Source organism: Gavia stellata, chromosome 13, assembly GCF_030936135.1.
Source record: "Gavia stellata isolate bGavSte3 chromosome 13, bGavSte3.hap2, whole genome shotgun sequence".
Taxonomy (NCBI): Eukaryota; Metazoa; Chordata; class Aves; order Gaviiformes; family Gaviidae; genus Gavia; species Gavia stellata.
Genome location: NC_082606.1, coordinates 20,877,270 through 20,902,907, shown reverse-complemented (window position 1 = coordinate 20,902,907; position 25,638 = coordinate 20,877,270). Strand labels below are relative to the sequence as shown.

The 25,638-nt window shown below is 37.1% G+C and overlaps 1 protein-coding gene across 1 annotated transcript; it reads right to left on the bottom strand.

Annotated features, from left to right (window-relative positions):
- Window positions 1-202: 202 nt before the first annotated feature.
- Window positions 203-18,437, bottom strand: ASB7 (ankyrin repeat and SOCS box containing 7). The gene is made up of 3 exons (XM_009808401.2): window positions 18,227-18,437; window positions 10,603-11,208; window positions 203-381 (listed from the first exon to the last, which is right to left on the bottom strand). Exons 1-3 carry the CDS (start codon window positions 18,435-18,437, stop codon window positions 242-244), a joined length of 957 nt encoding a protein of 318 aa, XP_009806703.2. The 3' UTR covers window positions 203-241.
- Window positions 18,438-25,638: the final 7,201 nt, after the last annotated feature.

Sequence of the window (25,638 nt, the reverse complement as noted above, 5' to 3'; positions counted from 1 at the left end):
CAACAGCAATTTTTAAAAAGTAATATTGTATAGAAAGCTTAGACCTTGTAAACTTGGACCAAGAAACCAAAAATTAAGACCTTCTAGCGTGTGGTATAAAAAACCCAAGGAAGTGTATACCTGCCTTCTGACTTCACAGAAAAATCAGAATTTGCATAGGATATACTTTGTGCAAGGCAACAGGCCTCTTCAGTATCTGGAATATAACTAATCTTGCTCAGAGTTCTTATCTTCATGGATATCAGATATCATCAAATTTGTGTTTTAAGTAGTCTTTCATGACCTTGGCAATGGGTAGTTCATCAAGTAGTTTTAGGTTTTGAAGGCCTATACACTGACGGATTTTAATTCGGCATAGATCTTGCAAGTTTCTGGGCTGTCCTGAAAAGACAAAAGGAACACATTAAAGTAAAATGATCACATTTTAAACATATGTTAAGAGATCATTTAGTCAGTAAAATCACAGATGTTTGCTGTTTTCTAAGAGGCAGAGGGACGGGAAAAATTACATGAGAAAAGGGTGGAAGTTAATACCTTTCTAACGAACAACAAATCAATGAAATCAAGGCAGGAATCCTAAAAACATTTTTACATGCACATAATTTTACTGATGCCCGTGTAAAGTGATATTGTCTATGTGAGGACTCCCCATGAGGTGGCAACATACGCTTAAGCACTGTAGAACAGCATAACTCCTCTGTTTAACTTATTGTGAATTTTTTTTCTATCCTGGGGGGAAAACACCTAACAGTTTTCTAACACCTGGGGGGAAAAAAACCCCCTCAGTCTTGCTTCTTTTCAAACATTAAGACAAAAACTTGTACATTCAACTGTAACAGGACTAGGCAGTCTCCTTAGAGAGTGAGGCTTTATAAAAGTTATTCAAGGATTGTGTGGCAGAGTCAAAGATTTTTTCCCTTCTAATGAAAAGATGAAGCCTTTAGGCTTTGGATGCAGCTACAACCTCGTCAAACAGAAAGAGATGAAAAGATGAGTTAACCACTGTCCACAGAAGAAAAGCTTTACTGACATGACATGAACTTCAGAATTTCTGGCAAGGATTTTCCAAAATAACCAATTCCTTCTCAAACTCATTCTTAACAGGAAACTGTTCAAAGTCAAACACCTTGAAAAATGGTCCCCGACACAACATAACATGAGACAGATTAATCTAGCCTTGTATCTGAAAGTACCCAGCAATGGATCCCAAGAAAGAAGGAAAAAAAGAAAGAAAGAGCAGAACAACAGACATTGAGAAATCCTGTCCCAATATACCCTTCTAGCTTTCAGCACTGGTGCCTTTGGGCCTTCCTAAACCAGAGATTGCACACAGATCTATGTCTTTAACAGCTGTGAACGAACTGCCCTTTGTAAATCTGTCTAATGTTTTTTGAACCCATTCATACTTTCAGTATCCAAAACATCCTGTGGCAACAAATTTCACAATATAATTAGGCGTTGGCTGGAAAACTACAAAGTGCTTTTATTTATTTTAGATCTGCTTCCTGATCACTTTGTTGCGTGCCTACCATTCTTTGAGTTACAAAAAAATAACGAATAATTGTTCTCACACCAGTCATGATTTTACATACCTTTATATTATTCTCCGGCCTCCACTCATGCTTGGTACCTCCTTCCAAAGCTGAAGACATTTGCTCTATTTAATAACCTCCCACCATGGGAACCGCTTCAAACCTCTGACCAAACCAGCTGCCTTCCTTTGTGCTTTTTCCTCATTCTGCTATATCTTTTTTTCAGTTATCCCAATAACACATTGAGGGTGTGCTAGTCAGTATTTTGATTATTGACTTAACTGTGTCATGGCCTTAAAAAAAAAAAAAAAAGGAAAGGGCTTACACAGTTATGGCACCTGACGGCTGTCCGAGTCAAAATATTCGGCACCATGAACAATGTAGGTGCTTATGCTGGTATCAAGATAATCTGTCGCCAACAGAGCAACTTACTGCAGTCTTTTATTATCTGTATAATCGTTAATGGTAGAAGACAGTGCTTGCTTTTGCGAAGAAAGGCATGGCGATTTTATTGAGCTGACTGCTTGAATCAATCATTTCTTTAAAAAGCTGTATAAAACAACAAAAGCGACTTTAAATAACTTAGGTGGACGTTTCCAATTAGCTTTCCTGAGCTGCCACCAATTAAGCAGGACGTTTTTGAAAAAGGAAATGCCTTCCGTATGGGGCTGCGACACAGGCAGGCTTTACGGTGGACAGTAGGATGCTGTCAGCTCACCGGGCACAAACCTGTTCGGAGGAGACGGGAGGATTTTTCTCACTCAAGCCAGTCCCAGAGCTGGCCCTGGAACCCGTCCCTTCTTCCATCCTCCTCCTTGTTCAGCAACAAACCTTCTATCAGCTAAACAGACACTGACATTATGAGTTTATTAGACTTCCCTGGTAAGCACAGAGAAAAGAGATTATGAAACTATTTCCTGTTTTCTACTTTGGGCATTTTGTACATGGTTTCAGTTACCCTTTATAGCAAGTTCCCCCTTTTCTCCCCTGCGTGGGTTTTTCTATAGAAATGGGCTGACAGACAGGTATACACTGGGATTTATCTTAAGCACTAAAATTATCCAAGGTAAGCTAGCAGAAGTAATGCGTGAAAATAGTCTCAGTCTGTTTTTAAAGAAATTAGATTTGAAATTAAAGAGCATAAAAATTTGAGTTTCCTTCATATAAGTTTAAAATACTTTTATTATACTTATCACCACAGTATCTAAATGTCGATTTATTTTTAATTAGATCCTTCAACCATGACTTAGAATACAGATCATTAGTTATTTTGTCCACTGGTGGTTCTTCTTAGCAATTTTTTTTTTTTTCCCACCTGAAGGAATGAATTTATACAACTTGGACAACAGCTGAATGCTCAAGCTTCAAGGAAAGAAAAGTTACTTCTGGTAAGAAACCAAGCAGAGAAATCTTTATGGTGATAAATAAATAGTTCTAATGCTTTAAATGTGAATGCAAACTGGGATCAGAAAGGATGCACCTTCTCCAAAGTTAACTGCAAACAGCAGCATTAGAGGGTATAGAGGACTACAGATCTACATGTTTATTTTCTGTAGTAGAGTACACAATAATACAGCTGTGAGACACTGATTTCTGGTTTCAGAAATGAATGCCTTTTAATTAACATCCTACGGGCTTTTTGAGAACAAAACGAAACAGACAACTTAAAATACCCAGAAGAAATTGGTCATCAGTTAATTCAAAAAGACCCGATTATCAACTGTATGACATTTTCCCCCGATAAGCCTAAAAATATTTCCTGGGAATGTGTTAACAATGGACATTTCCAGTGTTAAGCACCAGTTGCTACATCTAGTGGCTGTTAGTGTCTTAGGTCACGCCTTGCAAATTCCAGGGTTATTAATGCATTTGTGATTTATTAGAAACGGTGTCTAGAACACTTACTCATTCTTGGTTGCATCTGAATGAAAAAGAAAAAAATAGAGGATTACGGACCGATGTCAGTGAACCTTGGCTTGGCAAATGAAAATTGTTATTAGTAATTCGGCAAAGTAAGACAAGTTAAATGGTGAATAAAGTTCTGTTTAAAAACGCTTAGGAAGTAGCAACTTTGGTTATACCCTGCATCATAAGTTTGGAAAGTTATTTAGGCAAATAAGCTAGAAAGGAAGGGAATTAAAAAAGAAAGAAACAAAAAACCCACAAATATAAAAGGTAAGAGTGACCTAATTACCACTATCATGCAAAACAGTGGCATAAAACTATTGATCACCTTAAAAAAACCCAACACATCCCTGATTCCTCTCAAAGGGACACCTTGATGATGGCAGTGCTGTTATTCTGGAACAGCCGCGTTATTGTTACGCTGTTACACAACCCGAGTTACCATCACCTGCTGCTGTTGTAGAGCTGAAGGTTTGCTAACGTGTTCACTGGAACAAGTTAAATACTTCAGTCAATTTAGTTTGCAAGCTTTATAGCAATAATCAAATAAATCAGAGGTATTAATTACAGGAAAAAAAAATGTATAGTTCATCTTTTGTATTCCGCAGCTTGTGCTATGTGCTGTAATGGAAAGTAGGAATCCCTACCAATGCACTTCTTGAGTATAGTTTCCCAAACACGACAGAAAAGTTTCCTCCAAACAGAAGAAATGTATAAAATAAAAAGGAATTGCTTTTCGATTTTTTCTCTCTAGAGGCAGCAGACTTCAGTGTGTATAAAATTTATACATTTTCCTAACTCAGTTCTTCAGCTGCTAACAAAGTAAATGACTGAGCTTTTTTTTCCCCCCTTAATAATGAAAAAAGCCTTTTAAATTATTACTATTAGATTGGCCTTCTCTGGTAAAGTAAGGGAAAAAAATGCATGTTCTCACAACAAAAACTTATTACAATTAATCCTGAATTTCCACTCAATACTCCATACCTTTCCTTTTTGCAGTTTCAAGATTTTTCTGCTACTCTGTCTGGGAGTTTGCTGTTCTACCCCAGAGACAGACAAAACTTACATTTAGGATTTACTACCTATACAAAGAACTGTATGTCATCGTTACAACTACTCCGGAGCTTATGCGTTTAGACCTGTACCTGCCCATTTCTCCTACGCAGACCATGCTCCCCAAGGAATAAAACACTAAATCACCTAATAGGTCTATATTTAAGGATCATTAAGGCATAATATCACACCTAGTACCTCTGACAACACTGATTTTTAGGAACTCGCACCCAGTTTTAAGCAAAGGTGTTGTAAAGGTGGAAAGGGGGAATCCCTACCAGTGTCCTCCACTGAAGATACAAGAGCACCTGTGCAAAGCAAACACCATGAACTGACCTGTTCTGTTGCCCAAGAGAAAACTTAGGAGTAGCTGAAATTAATACGCTTGTAGGCTGCAAGAAGATCCTCTCTGATGTATTGTTCTACCTACTAAAAAAAAGTATTTTTAAAAGCAAACAATCAGTGCCATTGGTTTGAAGTGGATAGGCAGTTTCTGAAGAAGTTGAAAAATGAAAAATAACATTAGTGACATATTTCAGAAGCCGCCCACAGTTTTATCTGCAATATTAATACATTTCTCTAGAAAAAAGCTTACAGTGGTATTTCTCAAACTGAGCCTCTGCCTCCCCTGGGACTTGTGATCGGCTGAAAACAGTAGCAAGAAACCATTTGGTAGTTTCTTTTTAGCTACAAAGGAAACTTAAAAATAAAAGTTTTGTGAAACATTAAAAAAAGTTGAAACCAGGCTGACGTACGGCTGGCAGCAGCTCAGTTCCTCTAGACTATCAGATTAAGTATTTATATCCGCCGTTAACTATTAAATCCATCCCTTATTTCAACTGTGAAGGAACTCAGCCACTGCTAGCAGTTAAATTTACTTACAATTTTGTTGGCTTGGGGGGGTGGTGGGAATTAAAAAAGGTAATTTAACTTATCGACTGGAAACTCACACCCACCAGCTGAGAAACGCATTGTTGAGGATGCACAGACAGGATCATACTGAAAGGATCACCTAGCAAATGGCGGTTGCTGAGCTGAATGGGAATTCAGCTGTTCACTGCAATAGGAGTAGGTCTAACAGTTTAGCAAATGCATTGTCTTGTACTCTAAAAAACAACAGGAAAATAACTAGAGAGGATATTTGGTTTTCCAACATTCAAAATGCCAGAAAAAGCCAGTACCAAGAATCTGTAAGTCTGAAATAGTAATATAAGACATGCAGGGCAGAATTTAGAGAGAAATAGAATTACAGACTGTTCACTGAGAAAGTGAACAAACTCCTTGAATCAGTATCAAGCTCAACAGGACAAAGAGAGCTTTTAATTCTTTTCAACTGGATATCATACAAGTTATTTTAAAAGTTCTAGTTTAATTTTGTGTTCAGTATGGCTCTGTTAGAATACTTGACCTTGAAGTAGGTTTTCATTGCTCTTTGAGAAATAATTCTCCACAATGAGTTTTAGATGTCTATTAAATTACAGGATTTCTGGCACAGAAGATATGTACCAAGGAAGAGTGTATTTTGTACTGAAAATTTATATATAGAAAAGCAGAATGCCAGTAAAGCTCAATATTAAGCATAACAGGTGTATTTAGCAATGAAATTAAGATTTGAATATGTTTGTGTAAGTCTGGGTTTGGTTTTTTTTTTTAATATTTTGTAACATTTCTATAAATTCTGTCTTACTGAAATTACTATGGAAATTCAGCTAAAAATTTCAATACCATAATGTTTATCTACTTTTAGGAGACAGTACATAAAGTGCTCTGAACATAAAGACAGGCTTAAGACGTGTTGTTACACTCTTATTACAGAGTACAGCATAGGTGTGCACATAGGTGTGCAAATGGGAGTAGGGGATGGCTGTACCGTACATGCCACATGTAAAAACATATATTTTAATTTTTTTTTCACATAGGCCTCTTCAAAAAAAACTCTTCCAAAGTATACATCTGTATATAGATAATATAAAAATGATTCAACTGCTTAAGATAAACAGTCAACTGCACTCTGATTTAATAGCTACATTTTTCAATATCACAATTTGAGTTGAGTTAAACAATTATTTGAAAGGTACCTTCCCTCTTCCTAGAAAGAAAAAAATTGGCTATGCCTTTATAAAGGTATCAGAAACGATACTGGTCTTTAACAAATACATACCTGCAATCTGCAGAAAGCAATCATGATTCAGACAGTATTTGTTTACCACTGAGCCAGCTAAAATGAGAACTATAAAACAACCCTCTTACCCTAGTTCCCTGCATAACTCTGGATGACAGACAAAACAGACCACAATCGTTAATGTAAGATTTCCAGCAGCACCCAATGAAGCAGACAAAGCTTGCAATTCCAGTAAAGTTGTTCTATGTTATAACAAACATGAAGATACTGTTTCATTTGCAATTATCCACATGCTAAAATACGTAGAAATCTACTTAATTCAGTATGGCACTTCTGTATTCATAAAAGTTTAAACTATGCAGAGACCCTTTTTAAAATGTTCTTCCAGTAAAAAAAAAAAATCCTAGTGAAAAGTTATCTTTATTTAGCAAAGGGATAGAGACAAAGAATATATAAGGATTTCCTTAACAGGACTTTTGTCTAAGTTTTTTGCTATATAAATCTAAACTTAAAATTACACTCTCTAGTCAAAGCCAAAAATTTGCCCTTTGAAAAATTAAAAAAAGGAATGCAGATGAAATATTTGTAGTTTAAATAATTTGGTGACCTTTAGATCTTGTTCCAGGTTTGAAATTAGTTCTTTGATACCTGTTAACATATATGCCATATTACACTACTGCGAGCATATCCATTTACTTAGCTGTCTGCCTCGACACGGACAAGCAACTCGCATAGCTAGTCATAGATAGACTCTCTTGTCTGCTACGTTATCTGAACAGTGATTGAATTAAATGAGAGCTATGGGGAGGGGGAAGGGTTCAAGCTTTTTTTATTCCCCTTTGAGATCACAACTGACTTTCTAGCATTTAAAGTTTATTTAAACCTTTAAGTATTTTTCCAACACTTGCATTTTTTCCTACCTCCAGCATTTTAAGTTTTAATATTCTCAAATCCCATTCAACTTCAGCTTCAACATAAATCATTCCATCCAGGACTGTAATTGCACATGTTAATTCTGTAGACATATACACTAGCAAAAAATAAAAAATAAATGTCTATATGTATCTCTGTTTTCATATATATTATATACATGCATCTCAATTTTGCCTTAGTGTATTCCAAGCTTAACCCACTGACACTCTTGAAGAGGCAGGTTCAGACCTCAAAACTGAGGTGCTCCAGAAAAACCCTTTATCAGATTATTATCCGGTATTATGGTGGTTGCCAATAAATGTTTTTTGGAGTAGGAAAGTGTAATAGGGATAAGGAAAAGGAAGGCGATTAATAAAATCATTGAACGATTTTCATCTTCAATATTGTTTTTTCACAGGGAGACCTTACTCATTTTTGTATTGTAAAAAAAAGGGGGGGGGGGGGGGCGGCCAGGAGAGACATGAGTGACCATCTAAACACCAAGTCAAGAGCAGACTCATGATGAAAAACTTTGTTGTTCTTAACTTCCAGCTTTGTGCTTAAATACTGAGACACAGCTACAGAATAACTTCCTTCCTCTTGGAATTATTCTAAGAGCAAAGGAATCTCCACCTGTAACCAGGAAGAATATCAGACCTTCAGGGTCAAAACCCAAAATCCAATATCTTCTTGCAGACTCTCAGGACCAATACTGAGTATTTCTGAGAGCTTGGTTTCTTGCCTGTTATTCACAGCTGGGGACCTGGGCTAAAGGCTGCGATTGTTACCGATTACAATACCTACCAAACCAAAAAGAAATTAACATATGATGTTTTCTGAGGAATTGAAACTGTACAAATATGTTTTCTGAGTATAAAAAAGCTACTTACATCTTACATGTAGACTGCTAAGTAGTATCCCATTTTATGAAGCATGCAACTGCTTTCACTTGAAGACACAGATCGGTTTGATAACTTTAATAATTCACATATATTAGTCTTTAAGCTTAAAAATTTTTATCTACTGCAAAAGTAAAAACTAATTCCTGTTTTACTATGAAATATACTCTTCAAAACTTCGGACGCACTTAAGACTTACAGCTATGGATTTCTATATTAAGCACTTAGTATCATGTTCAAATAAACAAACTAGAAATTCCTGTTAAGCCCTATGACCAAAGCACTGTTACCAACCGCAAGAGATAATTTCAAGAAGATTTCCACTAAAAGAATTCTATAAAAAATTTTGTAAATTTTTCTTCTAGTAAATACATATTGCAATAGACTCAGAAACAAGATTCTTCCCCGAAGTGCTACAGCATGAGGTGTCAACAATTCCCTGTACACAGTCTGATCTAATTGGGAACTCTGCTACCAAAATCCCAGCTCGCTCTTTATCCATTTCATCTCTCCTACACCATCTTATTAAAGTGATTATTCATGAAAACCATGGAAGACAGTATTTGGATATTTATAATAAGGGCTGCAGAGTCTGTTTACAGCTGTTTGTACTTCTGAGCAAAATTATTATGAATATATATTTACAAAGCTGAAGTGTTTTTGTCAGCACTAGTCCACTCTGCTTTCCCAGTTCTCCCTCTATCAGCACAAAACTGGGATAGTTCCAACACTGTTACATTGGCCACAAATTTGAGCTAGTTTTTTCGTAGCAAAATTTACTTCTCACTTAACATTAAACCCTTAAGGTATGGAATCTGCAACCTAAAGGTAAGTTACAGTACTGGTTTCCAAATTTCTGAATTAGTCTTTAGACATTGAGGAAACACTTAAGCAGTCTAAGCCTTCATGCTTACCGATACATTCTAAGACTGTGAGAAATTGCAAGTCTGCATATTATATCATCTACTAATAACCCTGACGGTGCTACGATATAGTGAGAGGCTTCCAAAAAGGAAAACAGAAAGAAAAGCATTTGAATGAGAAGGGGAAGGCAAATTGAAACAAAAATCTATTAGTTGCTTGTATTTCTTATTATCAACTTCCACCTTTCCAAAAAGTCTCTTTAAAAGACTTCAGATAAAAAGCAAAAATAACACTACAAATCATGAAGACAAAAATGAAATGCCAAACGCTTATTTGTGTCAGCTACTGACAACAGATCTCAGCTGATTCACCCCCAGCCCACACTAAAACTCAGTTTCTTTAGAGCATATAGGGTCCTTAATGCTCATTAAAAACTACCACATCCAAAAAAAATAAAAGGAACTGTAGGGGAAAAAAGGACATATGAAATACCCCACCCTCTGTAGCGCAAAGATCATCCTAGTAGAATGATAATTTATCAGGCTATCTTAACATGTTTGAATTAGTCAACTCCTGCTAATTGCTAATCAGCAATTCCTAAATGCTTTAGGCAATACTGTAATTATGAAACACTATTATAGCATTCCATGTTGCATGACAGAGGAAAACTTTCAGTAGATCTAGTACACCGAAAACTGACAAAAGTGACCAGAATATTAGCAGCCTAATACTCTTTAAACATCAGAAGTCACGATGAGTTAAAATCTCTTTCATATTTCAAAGACATCAACAAAATCAAATCAAAGCTACACAGCACACAAAGCCCCTTCAAATTGCACAAATGCACTATGCCATTTTGTTGTCTGGTGTAGGGGAGAGTGGGAGAGAGAATGTGGGAGAACACAAAGCAGCAAAAGCTCGTCTGCCCTAGTCATAGTGCCAGATGAAAAAGCCAGCAACTGCAGAGTATTTGCATGACGATTAAAAAAAACAAAAGACACTAAAAAAACAAACAACAAAACCCCAAACCCCAAACATCTTATGTGCTAAGGCCATTAATAAAATGAGATTTTTACAGTTCACTTTTTTTAAGTTAATGCTTCCTGTAGATATTTAAACGAAATATACTTAACATTAGCACCTTTGCCAAGCAAGAGATTCCCAGTATCACAATCCCTTCACTTTCCCAGAAACTTTCTAGTGCATTTAAATAGCATCAAGGGGCAGAGAGGAAGCATTTTTTTTCCGGGGCTAAATTCAAAGAAGGCTTTTAGAGGACATTGTGTCCTGTGATTAACTTCTCTTACATACATACTTGTCACTTCTTGTAAGAAATCCAGACAGGGTCGGCTACTTCCAGAAATACTTATTGAAACAGCCAGTGGGGTCTGTCCTTCATAGTTCCTTTTGTTAGTGTCTGCTCCGTAATTATACAACATTTGCGCACAAAGCACATCATCTCTAAGAGCAGACAAGTGTAAGGGTGTCTGTCCATCTTCCAAGCGACCCAAGTTTGTATCCGCCCCTCTCTGAAGGAACATTCGGCAGTAAGAGTGATTGCTTTTGATCACAGCGTATCGTAACAGGAAACCATTTTGAATGTCGATGTTGGCATTGTGATCCAGAAGGATTTTCACACAGCTTGACCTCTCTCGGATAATGGCCAGCTGAAGCGGTGTAGTACCTTTATCACTGAGCGGATCAACCTCAGCCTTGAACTCCAACAGGAGCCTGACAAATGAGTCTCTGCCATAGTGGGCTGCTACATGGAGGGGAGTCCAACCATCGTTGCTTTTTGCATTAATAATGTCACTTCTATATTCAGATTCCAACATCAAGCGTGCAATCCTCGCTCGGCCATGCATGGCTGCATAATGCAGAGCAGTGAAGCCTCCAATTAAGTCCTTAACTGTGGGATCAGCTGAAGTTAAAATAAAATTAAAAAATAATTAGAAGGCATTACAGTAATCTAGCGCTGCAAAAAAATAATCAAACAGTTGAATGTTAGTCTTTTCAGGCATAGTGTGACGGGATTTTTTGGACTTCAAATTAATTCTTGCTTTCATGAACATGCTATTTTTAAGAAAAAAGTTAAATATAATTAAGAAAGAGTTACACAAAAAAAAGACTTCTTTCATATACATATGTTTCCATTTGACAAATAGTTTTCCCCATCTTCCTAGCACTCTTAGGCTAATTACTCAAATCTCTCTGTCCATCCAGTTTTCTTCCAGCTCTACAATATTACATTTCTTTCTCAATGTTCAACTTTTTTTATTTTCCCTTGTGTTGCTTCTTGGTCTTAAAAAGAAGCATGTGTAGAAACATCTGCTGTCCCAAATTGCGGATGTTTTGTGGTCTGGCAGGATTGTATTGTTTTTAGGGTGTAATACTGTATTAGGTAAAATGTTTCTCTGTGGTCTGCAGGATTTCCAAAGCATGTAGGATATATGTTATTTTAGATTATCTTGATAAAGTCTGTTTTTATAGATGATAAATCTGTTCTGAATTTATAGTTTTACAAAAATTTAAGATTTTACAAGAATGTAAGCATCCACTTATGCAAGGAGTCAGCAAAAATATTAGTGCCGAATACAAGTGATTACACAGATTATTCCCCCCCACATCATAACACAAAAACTCAGTCTGATTTATGAATTTAAAAATTAAAATAAATCAAATCAATTTACTTAATTTCCTCAATACACCCAGACTTCTAAAGCAAGTGACTATTCTCACGTACCAAATTAATTACTGGAGGAAAGGCGCCTGCCTCGTTACCATTTCTGAGCTAGAGAACAAGTCACGCTGCGAGATTTCTCCTTCCACCATCCGTAGATGTTGCCTGTCGAACACTAAAAGGTACAAACTACAGTTTGGAAGTTTGAGGCACTTTCCTAACCTAAGTCTCCTAGCTGGTAAAGAAAGATACTATCTGCAAAAGACACTAGCCTTAAGTTGACATGTTTTCAATACTCCTGCATATCTATTGAAACAACTGCTGGGGTCTGTTGCTTCTGTTGATGTCTGCTCTGTAATCATACAACATTTGTGCACAAAGCACATCATCTCTAAGTGCAGACAAGCGTAAGGGTGTCTGTCCACCTTCCATAACCTTGACAGCCCTGTCCTGGCTTCCTGGCATGTTGAATTCTTTTTAATTTCCTCATCTATACATACTGCATTTAGAAGAAAAGTAGCAGTGGTCTAGAGGGGAGGAGAAAAAAAAAAGAAAAAAGAATAGGACATTATGACCACACAGGTTTAAACCAAACTTGACTGAAGGCTATGAACACGCAGTGCTCACACACATTGCTCAAGAGGAGCACTTGCTCTCCTGTACCACGTAGAGAGGGCAGAGTTTTCTGCTCGGTTGCCATCACACTCAAACAGGAGAGAGGAAGAGGGTGTGAGACACCAATTTGCATCTCAAAATTCAGACCTGCTGTAAGTTAAGTTCACAATACAACAGAAATTGCAAGCTAGTTTAGTCTGAACAGATCCAAAACACAAAAAGGTGCTAACGCAAAACAGGAATAAGGTTCCCAATGTGTGACCATATCCAGATAACACACCGAGATAGACATCATACCAAAATAAAAGGACTCACAAAAAAAAAAGAGAGTACAGAATACAGCTGCAAAGGTGATCCAGCAACTTTAAGGATTTTTTAAAATTTAAAGTGAAGACAGAGTAGGAAAACAAACAAACAAAAAAATCCAACATGCAAACTAATGCAGCGTGACTACACAGAGAAATAAAATGTGAGAACTGCCTCTTGTGTACAGAATAGGAACCTAGAAATAACAAGAGAGAGATTAAGGAAAGTTTAGTCCCTTAGTAGCGACAGCCTTTCTAGTCTTCTGTGAAAAGCAGGTTTCAGCACTCTAAAGTTACACTAACCTGAGTTAAAGTAATTGCCAAAGCATCCACAGGTTCACAGGAAAATGTAGTCAGTGACTGAATAGGTGGTTCCTAACCTTCACTATGATGATGTCCAAAATATAGCAAAGAATCAGTACAACCCACAAAGTCATTAAGACAAAGATAATATTTCAAAGTGATGTTTGCTGCTCCCAGGGTCTCTTTCTTCACACTGCTCAGACTGTTCTAGATTATCTCCTGACTGGTGATAAATAAAGCAAGTAGCATAAGCACGAGAATTAAGATGCAGAGGGACGACACATTCTGAGAGGGAGAATTAGGGAGAAAGATGGACATGATGGGAAGGCCCCGGCTGCTGCTGTCTCCATTTTCCACAAAAAAAATTAAAAAAAAAGAAAATATTCATGTTGTGCCTTCTCTCTTCCATGCTGCACAGGGCATGAAAGTCAATCATTTCTACCTCCCAACTGAGGTGCAGGATACTGCCCCTAGCCGGTTTAGTCTATGCTATTTCCAAATTCAATTAGATATGCCTCAACTTTTGTGTGTGCATGTATATGCATTCTTATACAAGTTGTTGCAATCCAAATCCAACAATTTACTTTAAAAATAAGGATGCCCTTTAAGTACCTTTCCATGCCTTCCCTCCTCCCAATGTTTCATTGCTTTTGACCACTAAAGTGAACCAAAAAAAAAATATACTAAGTCATGTAAGAGAAGTGTGTCAACAAGAATAGGAAAAAAGCCTCTCAGCTGGGCAACCAAACAACACAACCAACCAACCTTCCAAAAGTAAACCCAGTAGCAAAACCTCATGACAAAAATATTCTAATTCCTTTTAAGATTATGGGCTAGTAGTGAGCTAGTAGTACCACTCTCCCCCTTGATTAGGGAAACAATTTTAACAAGACCAAAACATTGTCTGTTGCTACTCAGTCAATGTTTTGCTGCCATCTCCTGGAAAACTTTTGAACTTCACAAGGGCTTTTAGCCGAAGTTGGACCTGCATTGTGTTGCATTGCAACTTCCATCCGTTCAGTCCCTATGTTAGTAAAAGCAATGCCACAAAGCTGATTTGCCTTAAGAACTTGGGTTGATGTGGCGTTTTTGTTTGCTTTTTAAAAGGCTTCAGTATTGGTACCATGCTGTAAAGTAACTCTCTGCCCCTGGAACACAAGCAAGGTAGAAATGAATTGGGAATGATTCTCCTGGCTTAACTTCCAGAATCTGCAGAGGGGTAAAAAAAAAGTACCTGGTAGAAGCATATTTAGCTAGGAAGGGATGAAGCCAGCACTTGCTAGTATTTCTTTATCTTTTCTCCAGCCTGATTGTCAAACAGTTATAGTTATTTCTTCTCAAGATTCCCATTAATTTGGGGATAGCAGAATCTAGAAATACGAAGAGCTGCATTTGGTCATTTCTAATGTTCTTTAATATAAGGCATAATACAGTGGCATAAACCTTGAACTGCTTATCAAGGGTACCAAATTACTGCAATCAATCTCACCTGAAATTGAAAATTTGCAACACCAAATGATATTCAGATTATTTTATTTAATGTTAAAGTTGGGTACCTAAGGTAGTCATTTAAACTCTACTGTTAATGAAACTCTTTCCTAATACTGTAATCTAGAGGATATATAGATTCCTAAACAAAAGTCTAATATTTTAGAGTTTCAATTTACAGCTCAGTGGGATGGTTTCCCTTCTTTCATGACACCTTCATTAGGTCACTATCACAGTCTAATTTGGGAAGCCAAGAAAGCAATGCTTCTGGCTTCATAAGGTACTTATATTATTTCAAGCTTACTTCTCCCAACTAGGGCTTAATTCCTACCACCAGGTTTAGAAATATGGCTACATATAGCTTCTGTTTTGAATTTTCTAGGGCAACATCGATACAAAAGACCTCCAGGAAAGCATTACTGTTCAGACACAAAAACACTTTATGAACTGGTTTAGGGGGATGAGCGTTTAGCATTCTCTAGTTTCTCCCAGATTCTGCATGACCTTACTAAAATTTAGATACCTTACTAAAATTTAGATACCTTTGCAGCCTAGACTAAAAATAAATACGTCTGTTTGGCTACTTCCTTCTGTTACTCTTCAATTTCTAGGAGCTTTAGTGAATCAGTTCTTCACTTTAATACGAGTAACCAGAAACTGTCCTGCTCAATTAGTATTGAGAAGATATTGCCAAGGGACAGCTAACAACTACGCACTTTCAAGATTTTAGCCGGTTGTAACATTAACAGTGGTGGTTGGGGATTAATAAAACATAGTTCTTGTCCTGCATTGGATTATCTGTCTCAATATGTCACTTTGAAAGTAAAAAAGTACACTGAAGGGAAAAAAAGGCTTGTTACACAAGAATCCAAGATTATTGAAAACTACACTCCCTATTTTTGTGTTGCTTTCCTGGTGAGCTTTGTGACTCTAGATTGTCTCTATGGATGGAAAGAGCAGGCTTCATAGAATCTTCACTTTATTAAAATGAGACAAGTACACTAAGAAAGTAAAATTCACTATTTTTCATGAAAACTAAGTTTCTCCATGGTTCTGATCAACTTTCCGCATTTCAGCACTTGCTGAAGAATTTTATTATCTGACCTATTACCTCTGTATCTAATTGGTATTTCTGCTGGCTTCATCCTTTAGTCTGGACTGGTTTTTAATGCATTTTCCCCATCTATCTGTGTCTCCTTGCTCAGCAGATAATAAAAAGCTTCTTCCTGTTCCACTACCTCCACTCAAATCAGCCTATCTGCAGGCACAACGCTGTCCCCTGGCTCTTTTCTTTGCTGGTGAGCAATGATGGAAAAGAAAAAAAAAGCAAAAGCAAGAGGCAGCCAGGTCATGACTCCCATAAGCAGCTACCTTTTATCTCCAGGTCAGTGACCAGATTCCTTCTCAGCCTTTATTAGCAAACTCCATCTCCATCCCACTACCATTCAAGACTACGTCAGTCATCTTCCAGCATCTCAGATCTGAGGCACAGCACTCTAGCCTCAGCAACAGCCCAGTGTTGTTTTCTCATTCCTGTACTATGAAATTATTTCCAGCTCCGCTAAGCTTCATCATCTCTTTAGACAGCCACAACTATCACCAGTTGCCCCTTCCTTCCCACAAACATCTCAGCTCCCTCTCTCCTCCAGAACTCTGTCCACTCCCTCTCACGATCTTCTTTACTACTACTATATATAGTCAGTTCAATACCCTGTTTAACCATACGATTCACACCAGAATATTACTTTTTCCTTCACCCCAGTATCATTTTGGTCCACAGGGACTAAGCTCCAACATCAAAATTATCCACTTCTTCAGAGGGAGGAAGGTGGAGACTGTGTCAAGAAAGGTAGACACAAACCTCTCACTAATGAGGCAGGCATGATTAACTCTGCTTTTAAGAGTCAGCTCATTCACTGCTTAATAGCTCATTTGTGACATTATTATGTTTTAAATACTCATTATCTTTTATGCCTCTGTTTTGAGGGAAAACAAGGCAAGACAAAACAGTGCCAGTTTTCTGAAGCGAGGCTCAGCTACAGGAAAGCTGCCGTAGATGACTAACCCTCACACTATTTGTTACTCAACTTTCTAGCCCTGGTGATTAAATGCTATACTGCTTCCAGAACAAGGATGTTTCATTACAGGCAGTTTTAACGAGGCATCAGATTCAGCTGGTACTTCATATAGGAAAGAATAACAACAAAAATAAAAACAAAACAGTGCATCAGCAGCTATTTAATACCAAACCAATGAAAATACATAGGTATACATAAGGGTTTTGTTTTCAGATCATCTTCAAGTTTACAGAGCTAAAACCAACATATTTCAAGACTTACAACCTAAAAATTCCGAATTATGAAACTGAAAGCTTGAGATTATCCACATGTATTACATTTAAAAAGTAGAATTTAAAGTTATTTATTAGTGCAATTTAGCAGCTTTTTCCCCCTTCCAGTAAGGACATGAGGGTTTGCCAATATTATATGGTTAGAATCTGCAGTAGATATATCAACAGGGTTCAGTTGTTCAGGCTGTATTTTACTATTGCTCTTAAAGGAACATACCACTAACTGTGCAAATACCACAACCTATTAATGCCATTCAACTTTAAAGATGATCCATACATCTGACAAATACTGCGATAGACATAAGGGGCCCATATGGCCTCAGATACGCAATGCATCAAAAAGATAATTTCAGTTTCCTTGGGACTAAAAACATCTTAGTTCATAATTCATTTGATAAGAACAGCGCTAAAATAGAAGATGCTATTCTTTTAAGAGCACTAATCAGAATGTGGAGTACAACTACTGATTTTTATTTTTTCCTCTCCAGTATCACATTAAAAGATTAAGATTATCCATTTTAAAACTTAAGGCGGCCTTGAAAGAATATATAGCAGAAATTCTGACTGTACCATTTGAGGGGTAATCATCATCACCCAAGCGAGTATATCACTTAAGCCAAAAAAACCTCCATCAGTTCTTGAAATAAAGCTTCATTATGCATGGATGCAGGAGAGGTGTAAACTCAACTGGACTAGCTAACACTGAAGTCCTTTTACAAAGAGTACTGTTTTCACAAAGTTTAGCAGACTGTGTTAAAGCCCATACAGAAACTTAGTCTTTAATGTGACTTGTTAACTTGCTTGAGAATTATGAAACAAACTTCCCTAGGATTTCAACTCAAGGACCTGCCTTCCTCTAATAATATCACCTAACAGAGAAGAAAAGCCTATAGTGAGTGCATTTAATTTTATAATGAGCCCTTCCGCCCTATTTTCATAATGCTTATTCATTCTTTTAACAATTCCTAGGCAATGCTGAAAAAAAAAAGAAGTAATAAGGTATTAAGATATAACGCTAATCTATTACCTCATTCACAGAGTATGCATCAGAAGGAAACAGAGACGAAGTACTACTCCGACAAAAAAAAAATAATCAGAAGTAGTCTGATAACTAACTGGTGCTGGAAAGCCCTACAATGGAAATTGGGATAGGAGAAACTGAGATGGGTATCAAGACTTTTCTCTCTAAGCAGCTCACCTCCATGTTCCAGAAAAACACGGACACATCTCTCTTTCCCTCTTGCTGCAGAGAAATGAAGCAAGGTCCAGCCATTGGCATCTCGACCATTTGGAGAATATCCTTGCTCCAGCATCTTGCGCACAGTGTGAACATCGCCAGCAGCAACTGCAGCCTGAATCTGCAACTCTTCCTGTAGTTCAGGGTGTCTCCGACAGTGATGGTGTAACATCCTAGCTGAATCTGGCTTTTACAGAAGCGTCATGAGGTCACACTAGTCACCTTGAATCAATATAAAGCATGAATAAATTAGGATTGGGACCAGGAAAGAGATATCTAGGAAAAAAGTCAGTACTAATGAAAAGCAATGATAAGATTTACTCTCTATATGCAGAACAAAGTCATCTTATACATAGGATAAAACCCAAACAATCTCACTGTTGCTAGCGAAATCATACTACATGGTTCACATTGCTGAACTGCAAAAGAAAAGGACGCTTACACATTATAAATAGTAAACATTTTCTTCAGAAATGACAGCATCAAACAACAGTCTATAATTAAAAGCACCTAAGCAATAAGCAAAATGAAAAATCTGCAGAATCCAACATTCATTTAAAAATCACAACATGGTTAATCTCACTAATTCCAGAGATACTGGTTAAATAGACGATCTAAACTGGTGCATGAAAAAGCACTGCACTGCTAGAGCAACTGAACTATGATATTCTTTATTTTTTTCTAGACATGTATCACCTCTAAGCTTCAGTAGAAATATTTTCATCTTACTAATATAATGTTTCCCTGTGACCTACTGCACGTGAATATTAGTAATGCTAATGTTCAAACTGAAAACTTTACTTTTTCTCCCTTCCTTTTTTTTTTAAATTAAGAGTCTACTGTCTGTATTTTGACCTGTGGACTTCTTTATTAGTACATAAAAACTGCAAAGAACCTCTATATTCCAAAAATCAAACACAAAGATGATCATATATAAGACCTGAAAACACATAAGGGCAATTAATATAGCCCTGTCAAACACCATGAGAACATATACCAGAACAATTCAATTTATAATTACCTTGATACAACATATGAGAGAGCTGGGCCAAAAGGCTGTGTAAAATAGCCACTGTAAAAGAGCCTAGATACAAGCATACATTGGGAAAGAAATAAGTACTATGCTCCATGTTCTACTTGAAAAGTATTCATCTACAGTTCTACTTGCTACCCAGCTAGGGACAAGAAAAAAAATACAGGTATTTAGGGATTTTTTTCCACAGTACATGAAGTCTATTAAGTGTTTACATTTTCACATTGTGTATCATATCCCATCAACAGGTATTCCTAGAATGGAAAGGAATATCAGAAGAAAGAGAATAAAAGCAGGGTATTAGAAAGGTAATGCTGAGCAATAGGAGTTTCAAAAAATTGTGGCAATGGATATTAACACAGAACTAGGAGATAAAAAAAGAGAAAGAAGAATGTATTTAGACCCCTGTAAAGTTAACAAAGATTAAAGTATAAGGAAAAGTTCTAAAGACAAAAATGAATTTTAAGCAAAACAAATTTACAGCAGCCTTGTTTTATTAGGGTGTCACCACACATCATCACCTAAACCTTCTTTTATGTAAATATCATAAGGATTTCCAGATCCTCATGATTCACAGGACATTCAAAAGACATTGCAATCAACTCCCTATACCCCACTGGGCACTTGTTTTCCTGTGATCCAGATATATACACAGACAAGAGAAAAGTGAAAACATCAATCACTGCCATCTTTCCAGATAAAGGCATAGCTATCTATTCACTCTTCTATAACCTATCTGTGCCCATTGCAAAAAAAAGTTATTTGCTTCTTGGAGAGATATAAACTCATAATTAACAGGTAGTTACAATGACCCTACTTACGCTGCAAATATGGAAATTACATACAGCAAATGCCTGTCTTTGACATTTATAAATGCTTCAACTAACCATGTATGGCAACAATCCCTATTTCAGCATAGGGTTATGAAAGAAGACTTTATTTAGCTTGATAGGTTATACATGGCTTAGATACCGGCTTTGTTTTGTTTTATAGTATGAACTCCATCATCTGACACTGGAAGAAAAGGGGATTTACAAACCGGCAATCGCTAGCTCAACTTTTGCAGCATATTCCAAAATCAAACCTGGTTAATCTGATGACAATAGAAGTACTTCTATTGACTCTAACAAGCTTTTGCTAAGCTCTTTTCTAAACTCCAATTAGCACTTCGGAACATGCTCACCTATAAGACAGTGAGCTTGACTTCATTCTGGATCACACCACTAATAGTACTGTTAATGAAATTCCAACTACAAGAACAAGATCTTTCTTTGGATTTACAGATGAAAACTGATAGTAGAACCTGACTGATAAATATAAGCCAGGGGGAGATGCTTCAAAAAACATCAGAGCATGCCCCTTTGGCCCTACTTTCTGAATGTGTACAAAAACAAGACATGAAAACTTTTCTCTCAAACTGAGAATATCTGATCAAAAGTTAATATAAACAAACTTTCTACTGCCATTTTTACAGTCCCTTCTTGTAAAGGACTAATACTTGCAAGATCTCATGCGATCCTGAAAATTAAGGTCAAACTAGTTGCTCAGAATGCTACAGAAATAGATAAGATGACTAAACAGATGAAGATAAATGGGATTTCTCATTTAAGGGGACAGCAGTATCCCCCCTGCAAATATCTATGAAGACAGTTGGTTAAGAAAAAGCAAAGCTCTTTATATCACACTTCTCAGCTGGTGGGTATATTTGTAATGCAGCATTATAAGAAGTTGGCACTGGCCCCATATGTTGCATGTGACTAGCAGAGCTTATTCAAATTAGCTAGTACTAAACTACATAAGTATTAAAACATACAAAGCAGAAGACAGAGTCAGGCATAAGCAGGTCCTTTTATCACTTGCACAGTTTCTGTAAGTATCTACTCTATCTCACCCCTATGGCAAGCAATGAAATTCAAATTACAAGAATACTTAACTGTAACATTAAAAGTTTCAGGATAGTTCCAGGTACACACCAGCTTTGAAAACATTTTCACTTTTGCTCCATAGATAATTTAAAATTCCTGTTTGCAAATCTCCATTTACACCATCAATCTTTGGAGAAGGAAAGGAAGACTACTGGAAGTCATTAGCCATTTGGCACTTAATATTTAATGTTTTGCAACTGTAATCAATCTCATTCAGAACACAGTATGCATTTGTATTGCTACATATTGGCTTTCTCCATGCAAGCAAAAAATGAAGTAGACGGGGGGGCGGGGGGCGGAGAATGTATCTATACATTCTTGGTTATAATGATTGTATAGGGCCATGAAAATGAAGGACAACAACAACTACTTAATTGATTTTGCGAGTACAACAGGATAAACTCAATGTGTTTCTGAATTACCTTATAAGAGGTTGTCACTCTTTGATGGATGTCCCACTCTTCATTGTCTTTACTAGTCATAATCTTGTGTGCCCATGTGCGTCAAAATCTGCTACCCCTTAAAAAAAAGGTATTTCTTATTAGTTGCAAAGAGCAAAAGTGAGAGGTCTACTTACTTTTACTTTGTAACTGTGCCAGAATGCTACATTTTAATGCAGTTATGTCCTGAAGTGTGTTTTCTTTCATTATCAGACAGTCCTCCAGAGTTTGGGGTGGGGAGAGTTTGCTTCTGCCAGATGAGGAAAAGGCTACAGAGAATATTTTATGGAAGACTAGAGAAACGAGAGATGTGCTTCCTCTCTGGAGTAAACCTTGAGGAAATGGTCTAAACTCTTCTCTAAGGATTATGTATATCTGCTCCTGCCATGGAACAAGAATGGATACAAAGGTTATAGTAGGTATTTCTGCCTAACTGCTCAACATCCCCCTGTGGGAGTCAGATGCCAGGAAAAACCTTCAGGATCCATTTAGTTCCCCCCAACCGATTTTTGCGGGGTTTTTTGTTTCTTTGCTTGGGGGTTTTATTGTTGTTGGGATTTGTTTGGTTTTTAAGATCTCCATCCCACCTATGCTTCCCTATCTAAAGAATAAAACCTGACAACATAGAACATTGACTTCTCTGTCCTTCAGCTGGACTTCTAGCGCCACCAGATACTCGTCTCTCCCTCACATGACGGACCAGGCTAACACCCACTGCGTTTCACAAAGAGGGTAAAGATACTTTCACAATACAAGCAGTACCACCACCTCAAAAATCTTCCCCCTTTTCTTCATATATAAAAACTATCCTTTTAGTATCAAAGTTTACTGAACGCCAGTTACAATCCCTGTCCAGATTCCTCCTTCAGACTAGCCCTCCTTATCCTCCCTCCTTGTCATCCGCAGTTAACAGGATCAGTCCCAACAGTTTGACCATTTCTCACAGCACTGTTGAGAGCCCGTACTCAATGTTATTTCATTAATTCTTTGTACACCTCTATGCGACCTTTTGTTCACTTTGGCTGCAAGCTTCTCACGACAGAACCCCTTATCATGTGTGAGCACTGCAATAATATAATAATAAAAGCATTAATTACTTCATTGTATAGCAGATCACACAAAACCAACTGTGACTTGTTTCTTCTGCAAATGAGTTGCACCAGAACAATTATATGAACTCTGCAGCTTTTAGCTTAATTTAAAATTTCTGCCACTTAATGCAACATAAAATCTTGCTTTCCCAATGCTCAGAAGAGGAGGATGAAAAAAGCTCTCTTCATCCCTCTTATGCACATTTTCCAGGAGCTTTGCTTCCCAAGATAAAGCATACAAGGTCTGCAGATACGCTCACAGCCCTGCACAAAACTGCACTGCCATGACCTAATTTGATCACATTTCTAGCCTTGTTTTTTTGCATAGATGATCAGTCGTTGGTTCACCTTTTTTTTTTTTAATTTTTGCATGATTTTCACTTTAAAACCCACACATTTTTTATTAGCTGATGCAAATTAGAATTGCACTGACTTCACAGACTACAGACAAGGTAACAGATTGCTCCACTAAAAAAGTAACAAGCTTTTTTCCCCCCAAAGGAAAATTAGCTGCATATGGCAAGAGTAAGATCTGCAACTTTAATAAAAAGAAGTCATATTTAGTGAAAGTAAAGCTTAGTTACTCAATGACTTAACAAAGTTTGCTTAAAATACTAATAATTGTAGTAGAAGTAGCACACTAAAAAAATAAATAAGACGAACATCTTCATTATCTATTGATAATGACTCATGTTGTCAAAGAGATCTTAGACTTTTCTATATCAATGTGTCACTTCATTAAAGTCATTGCAAACATCATGTGGAAAATTAATTCCGACATATGTATATACTTACTTACTTTAAAGAAAGTGCAAGGTGGTGCTAAAAGCAAGACCTTATAATACAGTATTTTGCTCATTCAGACCGCCTAACAGATAGACCTGATTCCCAAGATTATACATCCAAGAGCAGAATAAGGACCGTAATTTACTGATGTTAGCCTAACTCCACACAACAAGGAAAGCATACCATTACACATGACATTTAATATCTAGCATAGACCTAATCAGTGTAGATCCTGGTTGTCTGTGGTTGAAATATTCCAAGGCATTTAAATCAAATAAACAAAAAAAAAAGAAAGCCTTGTGGAATAAGGATAATCACATCAGCATTCATTATTCTCACAACCCACTTCTCCCACCCATTTTAAAACTCGAACAAGCTAAATGTGTTCTCACTCAAATGGCATTTTAAAAACGGTCAATATGTGTTCGACAAAGAAACTAAATGCGACTATCATCTTCATTTGTCGCTCAGCTTCCTACTTCAGGAGCTCTTCAGACAAGACAGTAAGGCAAACAATCATATTATTTGCATTCTCACATCACAATCAAAGTTTGCAAATAACATGTGAAATATTAAAATTTCACAGAGCCTTATAATCCTGAATATATTTTCTGCTAGATATTCTATGCTACATCCCAGACAGACATCAAGTGAGGTATCCAAGTGGCTGAGATAAAAATCACCAAGCAACACACGCGAATTGCTGGGTCTGAAAGCAATGAGTTAACAGTGCATGAATTGAAAACATCACAGAGAAACTGCTACTTCAAAAGGAAAGAAGCCTTCACTCTTCATAAGCGGTCATTAAAAGTTACGCATTTCTCGTTAGAGCTTCTGTAATGCCATCTTGTAGCTTGGACATACTAAATTTAAAATAAGTAAAAGAGTTAGTCTAAAAGTGCTCCATCAACTTCAGGCGTTTATAGCCCTGTATGATGCTGACTGGTGTTGTTGTATACTAATAAGCAGCTGTTGTGTTGTTACATTCTGCAGGTGGCTGAAACTGAAGTACAGAGGTATTGTTTCACCAACTGTTACCCGTTTCACAGAGAGGTTGTGAGGTCTGACTTTTGGGCCTGATGGAGAATTAGTGAAATCACCCAGCTCAAGTAACTTCAGGTGTGCAAACCGGAAAGCAAAAGAAGAGACCTCACCTTCACAAAGCACTTGGTAACGCATCAGCTATTAACTGTCCTCAAAATTCCCACCCGTACATTGGCAACCTTAACCACAAGCAGAACCCAGTGAAGAAGATACTGCAAATCCTTCCAAATCAAGGACCCCAATGCTAGTGCTAAAGCAAGGCCTTACAGATCTTTTTCAGTAGAGACTGCCGCATCAGGTTTGCACAGCCACAACTCTCCTCCTCAAGATGTGCGCTGACAAACTGCAGGGAGCTTGCGCTCTGCAGCGTGCTTGGAGATCCTCTTGCACCAAGCATATAATACAATCTCTCTTCTAACTTGCAGTGGTGCTGTTACTAAGTTTTAAACAGTAAAAGTCAGATGAAGGCTTAGCCTTAAAAGTAAGTAATAATTTGTAGCAAGTGATAATGTGTAAGACTTATGTATTTTTACATGACTTGCTATCATTAAAGAATCCAAACACCAATATTTCACAGAATGACAGAAGCAGAAAACAATGGTTAGTTCAAACCACATTAAAGCAGTCACTTCAGCCCTAATACTCATAGCACAGCTGATGAACAAAATGAGTGCCACTTATAGAGTTTATTTCATTCAACAGTCTCTGGAAGACTTGTATTTGCTCTGTATTTCTTTTTAATACAGCCTAGAAGAATTCAAGCAGACAAAATTGATTGGATGACTTCAGTGGATAACGCAAGTTTTTCACTGCGATAGTATCATTCTGTAAGCAAATGCTTCAACAACGGAAAACAGCCTCTCAGACAGCACATTTCCTTTAAGGGTTTAGAATTCACAATAAGGCAAAATAAAAACAAAATGAGTACATAAAAAAAGGGATGTGCAACTTTATCTAAGGGGCTAGCTATACTTGCAATACACTGCATTTCTTCCAGAGATCAAGACCGGGACTTCAGCATATCATTTATCTCTGTTCCTTGTTCTGACCATGT

Coding starts and splice junctions, on each gene's coding strand:
- ASB7 (XM_009808401.2), bottom strand. CDS start 18,437: ATGTTACACCATCACTGTCGGAGACACCCTGAACTACAGGAAGAGTTG. Junction 11,209..18,226: donor TGTTTTTCTGGAACATGGAG/GTGAGCTGCTTA, acceptor TTTTAACTTCAG/CTGATCCCACAGTTAAGGAC. Junction 382..10,602: donor TTTCTTACAAGAAGTGACAA/GTATGTATGTAA, acceptor TTGTCTTTTCAG/GACAGCCCAGAAACTTGCAA.